Below are 15,268 nucleotides of genomic sequence, written 5' to 3'. Positions count from 1 at the left end.
CACAACTTGCTTTAAACGGAGTTATATGCGCATATACTATTGCTTTTAACCATCGGTTTAGCTTTAAACTCCGTTTAAAGCAAGTTGTAGAACTGGGCCTTATTAGTCGAACGTATACTATACTATACTATATAATACATGTTCGACCAATAAGCTGGGTTTATTTAACGCAGCATGAGTGAACCCAAGTCTAGTCGAATATGCTAATAGAAAATGTAGCTAATTTCTTTCCAATAAATACCGAATATCACTATACTAAACACTTTTTGTTGAAATTTCAAATGACATTATTGAAAAATTATTTACATTACATTACATTTATGTATAATTTCTCACTTAACAATGTAAATGTAATAAAATACATTTACTTTGCATTTACTTTGCTGCAGTATTTACTGAGCTACTATAAATAAATACATAATGTGAAAGATGTTAACCAAAATGCGACTTAAATTCTTAATCTTTCCACCTAGGTATCACCTCTTCCACATAATTTTGTAGTCTTGGCAGTTTCTTCCGACGTCCTACTTTAAATTAATGAGTACATCCAACTCTTCTTCGTCATCAGATGATGAAGACTATTAATTCACTCAGAGCAAAGAGTAAAAGACTTTAATAATTTTTTTCTTTTTTGGTTATCCATATTTGCACCAACATCAGCCATATTGTAACGATAAATTCACTCAAGTAACGTTCGAGCAGCTCGAAAGCGTAAACTGCGTTAGTCTCTCCGAACGTATCTATCAGCATTAGCGTTTGTTGCGTGATAGCGTGCTCTCCGAACGCACCCAAACAAGAAAGAAAGTTGATACAAACATAGGTCCAAAAATGTGTTGTTTTCGAGTTATCGCCATTTTTATGTTAAAATTTGAAATTGCTTTGCTTTCGAATTTTTTTGGTTTTGGAATTTCGATGGTTTTTATGAGTTTCAAAACACAACTAAAGTCAAATAAAAGTTACGGGCTGCTTTAGCACTACCCAGGATGCACCGCGTGGAGGTACAGCCCGCTTAACATCCCTTGGCAGAGATCAGGACCCACAGTTCGTTACTCTTGTGGTATTTAGTGACTCCAAACCCTCTCTGTCGTGTGTATGTGTGTGTGTGTGTGTTTTATTTGACTTTAGTTGTGTTTTGAAACTCATAAAAACCATCGGAATTCCAAAACCAAAAAAATTCGAAAGCAAAGCAATTTCAAATTTTAACATAAAAATGGCGATAACTCGAAAACAACGCATTTTTGGACCTATGTTTGTATCAACTTTCTTTCTTGTTTGTGGTTCCCCATTCATCTCTCGAGCGATTGACTTCGACTTACGGAACACCCTGTATAATATCATTAGGAGGAATCATCCCAGCAAATACAATAGGCTTGTTCGTTTTGTTTGTACTGCTGAACTAGTGCAACAAATTGAAGTGAGAAAACCTATGTTTGTCTCACTTTAACTTAATGCACCAGTTCAGCAATGCAGACAAAACGAACAGGCCTAATATTACATGTTATGTGCATGTTAGTTGTAATTTCCTACTTAACAATATAACTGTTATATAACACATGTGTTATAATTTATGTGTGTTATGAACTAAGATCTTTATCAGTTTTCTTTCAGTATGTATAACAGTCAAGATATGATAAGCAAAATAATTATTCGATAGAATTATAAATAAGATTATCGAATTTGAAATTCTCGGGCGGAGCCCTCTCCCGCTTATATGTACTGTTTCTTATATTTAAAGTAAATGAAAACTGCTTGTCTACTTCAAATATACTTTAAGAGTCTGCAGTATTCCGTACTCGCGTACTGATATTTGTCGGTGTCGTTAGCAGTATTGCGTAGCTTTTTTGTTATATGAAAAACCTGCGCAATGCCGCTAACGGCACCGACAACTATCGATATGCAGGTACGGAATATAGCCCCAGGTTCCTCTCTGTTGATATAATTCGCTCCAGGTTCTATCAGGGTGCGCTGGAAGCGGTCGTCATAATGCTTTCGCCTCTATAAAGTAGAAGACTATTCTCCATGAGTTACATTAACCTTCCTGTAAAAATACGCCTGATGTGTGAGTGGGTTATGTATTTTTAAAAATGTGAAAAGAATGTGTAGGCTATTGTAGAATAGTAGTGACCGGTGGTAATGACAAAGGGCCGAATTGTGTACGATAGTGTTACACAAAAAATCTGTGAACGATTTGAGAAAACGCAATATAATCAGTGAGAGATATAAAAATAGTGATGATGGTGAACGTGTTGTGCTTGTGGGTAGTTCTGAGTGTGTGCGCCACGTACGCTTTTAATCTGGAACCACGAATACCTGTCATTAAAAGGGGATCGAGGGGTTCCTATTTCGGTTACTCGGTGGCCGAACATCAGGAAATTGTACCCTCACTACCAAAATCTACGAGTTGGTAGGTATCAGTAGACGCTAGAATAAAAAAAGATTAACACGAAATTTTGTAGTACTTGTTGAGTGATAATATTTAATTTGTGTTATGTTGAAATAAATTATGCTTTCTTAGTTATTTCAATCTTTATGCAAAGTTATCACTTGGAGAAATTAATTCTACTTTTCTTAATATTTTAAGCCTATTTTACTGATCTTTTGCAGGATGCTGGTAGGCGCACCTCTAGATCAGAATTTACAACCAGGAACGAATAAGTCAGGAGCTTTATGGCAATGTCCACTGACAACTTATACAAGAGATTGTACACAAGTCATTACTGATGGACAACTTAGTATGTTCTTTTTATATATTATTCATCATTGCCTCTATAATTGTATTAATGTGATAACTTGAAATATATTTATAGTAGCATTGTTGGAACATAATTTAATTTATGTATCATTATATTTTCATAAGATTTTGCTGGATATGTTAATCAGCTTACAAGTTGTTGTATTTTTTATGTTTTATATAACATGCAATTAAAAAATTCTATTTTTATATCAATATAGTATATACGATATAAATAGGATATATTGCACACTATATATAACTTAAAAAACTCTTAAATGTTTCTAAAATAGTGCTACATAAAAATTCATCTAAAAGAAGTTGTATGGTATAAAAGAATATATTATAAAAGTTGTTACTATAATAACATATTTATACCATATATTTTCATAGAATTAATTATGAATTATTTTAGAAATATTTAAAGTGTCTAAATTTATATATGATGACTGGTTTTATATAATTATTTAATTATGTAATGATTTTGTACTATATATAATAAGATATTTTTTTGTTGAATCATGTTACGGTAAACCAGAGGACAATATTCTAGTATACAGACCAAACGAATACGAATCATATGATTCAAGTAAGTGTGCAAACTTTTCGGCCAAAGTCCTTGCAGAATGAATTGAATGAAGAGTTTCACAGTTTTGACGCAGTTTGCCATTTATATTGCATATTTCTCTTTGAATTAGAATATGTTCAGGAGCAAATAAACAAAAGCATGCGATATAAAAATTTTATCATTGAAGATTTATTGCACAATAATCCTTTTGTATGGAAGCTTGTACAAAATAACATAAAATAAGATAAATAGTTATCGTATAATAATTTTACAAACAAGAGTATCATATAATTGTTCATAGCAATTCTATGCAACAAATATTGGCTGATATTCTTTATTAACATTATTGCTCTCACTATCTGTTTCTTTTCATATAGGACAATTTTTTATTTGCATTTATATTGCATGGTCATTGCATAAAGTAATTAACACAATAACGTCTTATTTTCATGTGACCAGAAATTTTAACCAATTATTTAATTAATCAGAGAAATTAGAATTGTTTGTCTTTCGTGAAACTATACTAATGCAATGTACTAATTTCTCACAGCAAGAAAATATGTTTCCTCTGATTTATTTATCTTATTACTTATCTTATTCCAATATCACGTGTGTTTGCATAGGATATTTTATATATATTTATTATTATATTTTTTAGATCATGTTACTCATGTATTTTTTATTTCATTACTTTTATTTTCAGTATTTTTATTCTTTTTGTCGTCTTTAATTTAAATATTTATAATTAAAATGTAATAAAATCTAAAATTTACAGAAATATTTAGTTTTGGGTACTTAAAACAATAGACTATACAGGAATTTTTTTTGGAAAAATTATGCAATGTATTGATTTGTATAACTTGGCATATTTTTATATATGTATAAAGGAATATATTAAAAATAATGGTGTTTATGATTAACTTCAAACTTTCCATATACAGTGTCCACCAAACGTTCCAGGCCACCTAAATAATTTTGAATGGTTTGAAATGTAGGATTGAAATTTATAGGGATATTTATAGGGAAATTTATAGGGATAATGGGATCACAAAGTCTATTATACAGGGTGTGCCAAAAGAAGCGGGACGGTCGAATATTTCGCGAAATTTACATCGGATCGAAAAATTGAAAAACACGTGTTCAATATTTTTCAAAAATCTATCGAATGACACCAAATACGACCCCCTACCCCCACCCCCTGGGGGTGGGGCGGGGGGCAACTTTGAAATCTTAAATGGGAACCCCCATTTTTTATTGCAGATTTGGATTCCTCATGAAAAAATAAGTTACTTTTATTCGGGACATTTTTTTCGAATTGTTGATAGATGGCGCTGTAATCGCAGAAAAACAAATACAGATCAGAAGTCTGCAAACGGTCAAATTTGTCGGGACATACGCTTCGGAACACAAAATTAGTATTTTTGAAAAGGCTATCTAATGATGCTACAGTAGACCGATAGATGGCGCTCTAATTGCAAAAACAATTCTTTCTCGCAAGTGAAAGTATTTCTACAGCTAATATGAGGTTAACGTCTTTCGTTGATTTTGTATCTGACTTTATTAAAAAACTACGTTTAGCATAACCCAGGAACAACGACGTGGACGTAGTAGTTTTTTTGTTCCCTTCGGGGTGCTTGTTTTTTAGTGAGTCCCCTTGCCTCTCACTTATCGGGGTGCTTGTTTTTAGTGAGTCCCCTTGCCTCTCGCTTATCGGGGTGCTTGTTTTTAGTGAGTCCCCTTGCCTCTCACTTATCGGGGTGCTTGTTTTTAGTGAGTCCCCTTTGCCTCTCACTTATCGGGGTGCTTGTTTTTTAGTGAGTCCCCTTGCCTCTCATGATTGCCGCCAATAACTTTACTGTAGTAAATGCTCAAATTGTGCACCGTTTACTTCCTGGCAGTAAGCTAATCGATGGTAAACAGATTCGATGGAATTTTTTAAGTATTCTGCAGGTATTTGGGCAGCTACATCAATTATTCTTTGACGCAGTTCATCTAAATTTTGAGGTTTCGTTTCGTAAACCCGATTTTTTAAATAACCCCACAAGAAAAAATCAAGTGGAGTTAAATCTGGTGACCTGGCAGGCCATTCGATCGGACCTCTTCGTCCAATCCAACGATCAGGAAAATGTTCATCTAAATAATTACGAACGTTCCGTCCGTAATGAGGTGCAGCACCATCTTGCTGAAACCAAACCTGCTCCAAGTTATCGCCAGCAATCTCCCTTATTGTTGGAATTATTTCATTTCGAAGCATGTTTTCATACCTTTGAGCAGTAAGATTACGTCGTCTTACCATCGATAAAGAATGGCCCAATCAAATGATGATGTATTATTCCAGCCCAAACGTTTAATTTCTGTGGGTATTGGGTTTTGCTCTCTCGCATCCAATGTGGATTCTCGTCTGCCCAATACCTGCAATTATGCCGATTACAAGTACCATTCAATTGAAATGTTGCTTCATCTGAGAATACAATGTTGTAAAGAAAGTCTGGATCTTGATCTATTCTAAGTATCATGTCCTCACAAATTCTAAACGTCGGTCGGGATCATCTTCATTTATCTCATGAACAAGTGTCATTTTGTAAGGATGCAATTTATTACTTTTCAAAATCCTGCGGACTGAAGATGTACCAATTTCTTGAGCTTGGGCAGTTCTACGAAGACTACTGTGAGGATTTTCCGTAAATGATAATAAAACATTCAACGCTTTTTCTTCGTTTGTTGCTGACTTTGGTCTTCCTAATTTAGCTCGATCTTTCATAGAGCCTGTAGCTTCAAATCTTCTAACCGTTCTCTCCACAGTCGATTTGGAGATAGGATCCATTCCAATTCGAAAAGTATCATTGAAAATATCTCTTGCTTCCGAGTATGACCTTTTCCTATCACCCCAGCCTACCATCGTTAGTAATGACATTCTTCTTGTTCATTAAGATGAGCCATTTTGAAAGAAAAAACACATTTTCAAGTAAAATTTTTCTTTATAGATGAAGGTTCATCTGCTTGAATCAACTTAAACAGTTGAACTAATGTGTCATTTAAAAAGTACCTACCAAATGGATGAAGCAAAAAAAATCACAACAAAAATAGTCCACTTTTTGTTTACGTATTTATTAATAAAGAAAAGAACTCTTACCTTGCCTGAATATTGTTTACACGAGTATGGAATCACAAACATTTTCATTTCTACTTCAATAGATTAGTTTTCGACAGGTTTATTTTTAATTGCTTATTGAATAATGGCTGGTAGAGAAGCCGAAAGCTACTACAAGAATACAGTTTATCGTTAATAAAGTGAGGTTCGTCAATTTATAATTCTTCGAATGTTTTATTACCTAGTGTATTTTATACGGGACTCACTAAAAACAAGCACCCCGATAAGCGAGAGGCAAGGGGACTCACTAAAAACAAGCACCCCGATAAGTGAGAGGCAAGGGACTCACTAAAAACAAGCACCCCGAAGGGAACAAAAAACTACTACGTCCACGTCGTTGTTCCTGGGTTATGCTAAACGTAGTTTTTTAATAAAGTCAGATACAAAATCAACGAAAGACGTTAACCTCATATTAGCTGTAGAAATACTTTCACTTGCGAGAAAGAATTGTTTTTGCAATTAGAGCGCCATCTATCGGTCTACTGTAGCATCATTAGATAGCCTTTTCAAAAATACTAATTTTGTGTTCCGAAGCGTATGTCCCGACAAATTTGACCGTTTGCAGACTTCTGATCTGTATTTGTTTTTCTGCGATTACAGCGCCATCTATCAACAATTCGAAAAAAATGTCCCGAATAAAAGTAACTTATTTTTTCATGAGGAATCCAAATCTGCAATAAAAAATGGGGGTTCCCATTTAAGATTTCAAAGTTGCCCCCGCCCCACCCCAGGGGGTGGGGGTAGGGGGTCGTATTTGGTGTCATTCGATAGATTTTTGAAAAATATTGAACACGTGTTTTTCAATTTTTCGATCCGATGTAAATTTCGCGAAATATTCGACCGTCCCGCTTCTTTTGGCACACCCTGTATAACTATAAAAATAACCACCTACATCCCCGGAGGCCGGGGGAAAGGGGAGCCAAAAAGTCTTAAATGGTATGTGGGGTTGAGTGAGGACTCGTTCGAAAGGGCTTTCCGAGACGAGAACAATGCGAAGTCGCCGAGGTCTCTACAATTTTTTTTCGCAAAGTTATGAACATTCCTATTGAGATTTTGCGATAGCGAGAGTCTAGGGTGACAACAGAAAAAAGATAAGGCTTCACGCGGGCACGCGCGTTCTTGAATACGCACACATACATACACACACAACAGAGAAGGTTTGAAGTAGTTAAATACTACGAGACTGACGAATCGTAGGGTCCTTATTTTGTGACTAGCGCGCGCGCGCGCGCACACACACACACACACACACACACACGCACACGCACACACACACCACACACACACCACACACACACCACACACACACCACCACACACACCACATACACACCACACACACACCACGCACACACCACACACACACCACACACACCACATACACACACACACACGCCCACGCGTCCGTGCACACACCCGCGCACACGCACGCACACACACATGCACACACGCACGCGCCCGCGTGAAGCCTTATCTTTCTTCTGTTGTCGCCGTGGGCCTTCGCTATCGCAAAATCTCAATAGAAATGTTTAAATGACTATAACTCTGCGAAAAACAATCGTAGAGATCTCGGCGATTTCGCGTTTTTATCTTGGAAAGCCCTTTCGAACGAACCCTTACTCAACCCTACATGCTATTTCAGATTTTTTGGCTCCTCTCTTCCCCCGGCCCCCGGGGGTGGAGGTGGGTGTTTTTGTGGTTAAATAATAGACTTTGTGATCCCATTGAATCCTTATAAATTTTAATCCTATATTTCAAACCGTTCAAAAATTATTTAGGTGGCTCGAAACTTTTGGTAGGCACTATATATACAGTGCCTACGAAAAGTTCGGGGCAATCTAAATAATTTTTGAACGGTTTGAAATATAGGATAAAATTTATAAGGATTCAATGGGATCACAAAGTCTATTATTTAACCACAAAAACACCCACCTCCACACCTCCGGGGGCCGGGGGGAGGGTGAGCAAACAAAATCTCAAATGGCATGTTGGGTTGAGTGAGGGCTCGTTCGAAAGGGCTTTCCGAGACGAAAACAACACGAGGTCGTCGAAGTCTCTACGATTTTTTTCGCAGAGTTATGATCATTTGAACATTGAGATTTTGTGAGGGCCCACAGCGACAACAGAAGAAAGGTCAGGCTTTCACGCGGGCACGCGCGTTCCTGTGTATGCATGCGTGCGTGCGTGCGTGCGTGCGTGCGCGCGTGCGTGCGCGTGTGTGTGTGTGCGTGCTCGGCCAACTAAGGCAAGACCGAGATAGGAACACTGGCGTGAAGGAATAAAGACACTAATTATTTAATCAAATGTTCAAATTGATGTCCTTTGACAACTTGGCAGTGTCTTAAACGAATGTAAAACGTTTCAATTACGTTTGTTAAAAAATCGGGTGTGATTGAATTTGAAACGTTCACTATTTTTTCCCGCAGCTCTTCTAAATTTTCGGACCTAGTCTCATAGACCTTTGTTTTCAAAATTATTACAATTTGCTAAGAAACAAGTGATACCGGCTATTCAAGATATTGCTGGAGAAGCTTTCTACAATGTTTGGTTTCAGCTGGATGGGGCTCCAGTTCATTTTTCTCTGCAAGCTCGTAATATTCTAAACGATGTTTTCACTGATCGATGAATTAGTAGAAGAGGCACAATAGAATGGCCACCGAGATCACCAGATCTGACCCCATTAGACTTCTTTTACTGGGAGTATTTGAAAACAAAGGTCTATGAGACTAGGTCCGAAAATTTGAACATTTGATTAAATAATTAATGTTTTTATTCCTTCACATACGCCAGTGTTCCTATCTTGGTCTTGCCTTAGTTGGCCGAACACGCATACACACATACACACACACGCACGCACGCACGCACACACAGAAACGCGCGTGCCCACGTGAAGCCTGACCTTTCTTCTGTTGTCGCTGTGGGCCCTCGCAAAATCTCAATGTTCAAATGATCATAACTTTGCGAAAAAAATCGTAGAGACTTCGGCGACCTAGTGTTTCGTCTCGGAAAGCCCTTTCGAACGAGCCCTCACTCAACCCAACACGCCATTTGAGATTTTTTAGCTCCCCCCTCCCCTCGGTCCCCGGGGGTGTGGAGGTGGGTGTTTTTGTGGTTAAATAATAGACTTTGTGATCCCATTGAATCCTTATAAATTTCAATCCTATATTTCAAACCGTTCAAAAATTATTTAGGTGGCCCCGAACTTTTGGTAGGCACTGTATATACAGGGTGTCCGGAATGTGATCATTAATATTTTGTGTACTGGTAGAACTCGTTAAAACAATTAAAAAAAGTCCTGTGCCATTTTACAATTTTTTCAATATTTATTCCGTAATTAATTAAAATGTGTAAACGAATGAGCGCACGAGAATGCGACAGGACGGGCTCTGTGTATAAGAAGATGGCTTACCTCGCGCGACGACAGACAACCGTAAGCGACAAGAGGCGTGCACGCGCGACGAGGAGTGAGCGAGCGCGAACGACGAGCGAGCGAGCGCAAGCGATAAAAGGCGGCCGCTCAGTGCTCTCTACGTGCTCATTGGCTCATATTTCAATTAATAACTCGATAACTATTGCCAATTTGACATTATGGTACATGACTTTTCTTCTCGGCTACACCCAATCTACCAGTACACAAAATATTAATGATCACGTTCCGGACACTCTGTGTATATATATATATATATATATATATATATATATATACAGGGTGTTTGATAGCTGATCATGCAGACGAAAGTTGGAGATAGATTGGGTGTAGCCGAGAAGAAAAGTCATGTACCATAATGTCAAATTGGCAATAGTTACCGAGTTATTAATTAAAACATGTGAGCCAACGAGCGCGTAGAGAGCGGAGGGCGGCCGCAGTAAGCACATAGACATTTGATACAGGCGGAGTCAGCGAGTGACGGTAGGCGAGCGCGCGCGGCGAGGGGCAACGTAAGCGACAAGAGGCGATCGCGCGCGACGAGGAGCGAGCGAGCGAGCTTTTTCTTTACAGCTTTTTCCTTTATAGGCTCGTTCGCTCCTCGTCGTTCGCACTCGCTCGCTCTTCGTCGCGCTCACTCGCCTCTTGTCGCTTGCGCTCGCTCGCTCCTCGTCGTTCGCGCTCGCTCGCTCTTTGTCGTTAGCGCTCGCTCGCTCCGAATTAAAGCGTGTTAGCCAACAAGCGCGTAGAGAGCGGAGGGCGGCCGCAGTAAGCACGTAGACATTTGATACAGGCGGAATCAGCGAGTGGTAGGCAAGCGCGCGAGACGAGGGGCAACGTAAGCAACAAGAGGCGAGCGAGCGCGAACGACGAGGAGCGAGCGAGCGCAAGCGACAAAAAGGCGAGCGAGCGCGACGAGGAGCGAGCGAGCTTCTTCCTTATAGCTCGCTCGCTCCTCGTCGCGCTCGCTCGCTCATCGTGCGCGCTCGCCTCTTGTCGTTTACGTTGCCCCTTGCCGCGCGCGCTTGCCTGCCGCCACTCGCTGACTCCGTCTGTATAAAATGTCTACGTGCTTACCGCGGCCGCCCATCGCTCTCTACGCGCTCATTGGCTCACAGGTTTCAATTAATAACTCGATAACTATTGCCAATTTGACATTATGGTACATGACTTTTCTTCTCGGCTACACCCAATCTATCTCCAACTTTCGTCTGCATGATAAGCTTTCAAACACCTTGTATATATAAGAAATATACAGGGTGTTAAAAAACTGCAAACGATCAAATATCTCGAAAACGAAACGTTTCTGAGAAAAATGTTTCCAACCAAAGTTGTAGGGTTTTAAAAGTTCTATTGAATGATCATATCTGTTTGACCTTGAGTGGAGGGGTCAAAGCGAGGTCAAGGCCAACATGATTTTTTAAAATGGAACACCCCTTTTTTATCATATAGTGTTAAAGATGATAGCAAGACGTTTCCTAAACATTATTTGATGACCTATTTTTGTTGAGAATTGTCTGAGTTATGAGCGTTAGAATTTACGGTGCCGCCAGCATTAGTATTGTCCGAGATGTACGGTCGCGGACATAATAGTATGTGCCCGTTTTTTGCAACTTTCGGAACGCATCTCGACTTGAGAAGAATGAGAGTCACTGCTCCGCCTGCGGAGCACGCCTGCGCAGTGACTCACAACGAAAGGCGAGAAATGAAATATACACGGTGGGACATATTATAATAATACAGACTCAGATGAAATGAATACTCTAGCATTAAATGGAAATGAGGGAACACAGAACAGACAAAAATCATCCGATGTAAGTTTTATACTCCGGGGGACATCCGAAAAAGGTAGAGATAAATAAACATTTCTATGTTTATGTTTTTAAAACAATACGAACTTAATTAAGAAAATTAAGCTGCATTACGATAATTACGATTCTATTATACATTTATATGTGATTTATTGTTTCAGCAACAGCCATCTTCTATAGCAGAAGCAATGATATTAGGTACAGAAACAGCTGTTATATAACAGCTGTTTATTATTATAATATGTCCCACCGTGTATATTTCATTTCTCGCCTTTCGTTGTGAGTCACTGCGCAGGCGTGCTCCGCAGGCAGAGCAGTGATTCTCATTCTTCTCGAGTCGGGATATGTTCCGAAAGTTGCAAAAAACGGGCACACATTATTATGTCCATGACCGTACCGCGTGGAGGTTGCATGGTCGGACTTTATACTCCTGTGTATATGTGTGTGTCAGCAAAGCTAAGGAACTCGCGGTTCGTCACTCCCGCAGTATTTAATGGTTGCGTTCAAAAAAATAAGCGCTCATTGAGCGGCTAGTAACTATTGGTCCTTACTTAGATGCTTACATTCAGACCAATAACATTGACGAATTACACAACCGTTGTGTAACCGTCGTGTTTTCTGAACGAAGCCAATGCGTCCCCCTCTCTGCTGTGAGTGTGGGTGCGTGTGCGTGCGTGTGTGTGCGCGCGCGTTGTGTGTGTGCGTGCTCGTGCGCGCGCGCGTGTGTTGTGTGTATGTAAGAATAAGGATGAGGAGCTCTTACAAATGGTTTATAAGTCTAATGACAGTTTACAAATAACTTATTAGAATGTGTATGCAACGAAACCTGCTAACTTGGTAGACCTTAGAGAATGCATACTGCACCAAATAAATCTTACCTCACCAGATGAGACGAAACGTTTTAAATGAATTTCATCTACGATTAGGTCATTGTCAAGCAGCAGACGGAAGACAATTTGAACATTTAATTTAGTAAAAACCCGTCTACATATACACGTACGCGCGCGCGCGCATATACACACACACACGTACACTCACACACGCACACATACACACACACACACACGCACACACACACACACACATCACACGCACACACACGCGCGCACACACACACACACACGCACACACACATGCACACACATGCACACGCGCGCGCACGCGCGCACACACACACACATACACACATACATATACACATACACATACAGGGGTGTAAAGTCCGACCATGCAACCTCCACGCGGTACATCCTGGATAATACTAAGCTGGCGGCACCGTAAATTTTAAAACTCATAACTCAGACAATTCTCAACAAAAATAGGTCATCAAATAGTGTTTTGCAAATGTCTTGTTGTGATCTTTAATACTTTATGATAAAAAAATGGGGTGTTCCATTTAAAAAAATGTTGGCCTTGACCTCGCTTTGACCCCTCCACTCAAGGTCAAACGGATATGATGATTCAACAGAACTTTTAAAACCTATAACTTTGGTTGGAAACATTTTTCTCAGAAACGTTTCGTTTCGATATATTTTAACCGTTTCCAGACTTTTCTAATACCCTATATATACATAACGGATGCATATTAAATATATATACTTTAAAAAAATTCTTGAAATTGAGAACTTTAATATTTATTATCTTTAGATCCATAACTAATGAAACAAATCATACATTATCTGAAGATCAATTTAAAATGAATGATAATGATAATGAATTTAATTAGTCAATTATTTTATAGTCTCGAATATATAAGAATAGCCTATGAATACCAGCTTATTATGCACTGATGCGCTCTACTGCATCCAATTGAATTTGCCGAAGATAATAATACATATTTAATTTGTTTTGAAAATGTAATTATTAAAACTGCTTTATTTTCTTCAGATACAGAGTCAGATGAGTTAGTAAAACCAGGTACGGACGAGATAAAGGATAATCAATGGCTAGGAGTTACTGTACGCAGTCAAGGAGTAGGAGGTAAAGTAATGGTGAGTCGAGAATGATAAAGTAACACTATTGTATCTTGAAGAGGAGAGTGTTATGAACTTATAATTTACATAATAATATCATCTTTTTATCTATTTCTCTAAAATGAGATATACAAAGATTCATCAATTTTATTGATTATTTGCAGGTATGCGCACATAGGCATATTATCAAAACACTTGATTCTCAGTGGGGTCAAGGCCAATGCTACATATTAAATCAAGATTTAAAATATAACGACTTGAAAAAACCATGCTCTGGAAAGCCCACAAACAAGTAATACTATCGATTATATTTCGTTTTCAAATACATCTCTTTTACTACATTACACACTAAATATCATAAAACTCGCGGATATATTCTGTATGCATTTCAAAGTAGACATGCTTTGTTTTGATCATCATTCAATTCATCAATTTTTTTTCGACATTCAATTAGACTTTAACTATTAGTATAAATAAGATCTTGGTATTTTCAGGGCACACGAGCAGTTCGGTTACTGCCAAGCTGGTACTAGCGGTTTATTAACGATAGATGATCGTGTGCTGATCGGCACACCGGTCCACATACCTGGAGAGGTACTGTATATCTGTCCTCCGTGTCGGACGAATTTTTGTCACGGGATACTACAGTTTACAGCGCACCGATGCAAGACTTGTCGCCTGTGAATAAATACAGCTATCTCGGTGTGTATAATACGTGCACGTTGTATCTTGAGCCGTAATTTTTTAGCAAGAAAACCATTTCCTAACGTTCAGCTGCAAAAAGGCTCGATAATGAGCAACTTCTTAAGGCCTCGGGTTTTTTAAGAATCTATTTTCTTTTGAAACTTGACGTGTATTGCAGGAATGTCTGTAGCAGTTGGAAACTTTTTCGGCAAAGACTTGGCTACGCGCGGGGCCCACGATCTAACGGCACGGGGCAGGTGGTCCTATTCACCAGACATGATTTTCAGACCGGAGATGGAAGTTATGCTCGTTCTTGACGGAGAACAGTTCGCCTCCAGCTATGGATACGAAATTACGTCGGCAGAACATAAACGGAGACAAGTAAGACCATGTTGCGTTAAACGTGTCATATGCGCGCGCGCGTGCGTACAGGGTGTTTGATAGCTGATCATGCAGACGAAAGTTGGAGATAGATTGGGTGTAGCCGAGAAGAAAAGTCATGTACCATAATGTCAAATTGGCAATAGTTACGAGTTATAATTAAAACATGTGAGCCAACGGCGCGTAGAGAGCGGAGGGCGGCCGCAGTAAGCACGTAGACATTTGATACAGGCGGAGTCAGCGAGTGGCGATAGGCGAGCGCGCGCGGCGAGGGCAACGTAAACAAGAGGCGACGCGCGCGACGAGGAGCGAGCGAGCGCGAACGACGAGGAGCGAGCGAGCGCAAGCGACAAGAGGCGAGCGAGTGCGACGAAGAGCGAGCGAGCGCGAACGACGAGGAGCGAGAGCTATAAGGAAAAAGCTATAAAGAAAAAGCTCGCTCGCTCGCTCCTCGTCGCGCGCGATCGCCTCTTGTCGCTTACGTTGCCCCTCGCCGCGCGCGCTTGCCTACACGCAACTCCGCTGACTCCGCCTGTATCAAAT

General features: G+C 39.3%; 1 protein-coding gene across 2 annotated transcripts; it reads left to right on the top strand.

Moving 5' to 3' along the window:
• Positions 1-1,918: 1,918 nt before the first annotated feature.
• LOC112590256 (integrin alpha-PS1-like) lies at positions 1,919-14,570 on the top strand. 2 transcript variants are annotated; one of them, XM_025306201.1, is made up of 7 exons: positions 1,919-2,404; positions 2,605-2,732; positions 3,270-3,320; positions 13,575-13,678; positions 13,825-13,952; positions 14,155-14,362; positions 14,523-14,570. In XM_025306201.1, exons 1-6 carry the CDS (start codon positions 2,232-2,234, stop codon positions 14,342-14,344), a joined length of 774 nt encoding a protein of 257 aa, XP_025161986.1. In that variant the 5' UTR covers positions 1,919-2,231; the 3' UTR covers positions 14,345-14,362; positions 14,523-14,570. The 2 variants fall into 2 exon arrangements, with proteins under 2 accessions (XP_025161986.1, XP_025161987.1); XM_025306202.1 differs by lacking the exon at positions 3,270-3,320 and having other exon boundaries at positions 1,929-2,404.
• Positions 14,571-15,268: the final 698 nt, after the last annotated feature.

Source organism: Harpegnathos saltator, unplaced genomic scaffold (genome assembly GCF_003227715.2).
Source record: "Harpegnathos saltator strain DR-91 unplaced genomic scaffold, Hsal_v8.6 scaffold767, whole genome shotgun sequence".
Classification (NCBI taxonomy): Eukaryota; Metazoa; Arthropoda; class Insecta; order Hymenoptera; family Formicidae; genus Harpegnathos; species Harpegnathos saltator.
This window is presented reverse-complemented; position numbering and strand designations above follow the sequence as displayed.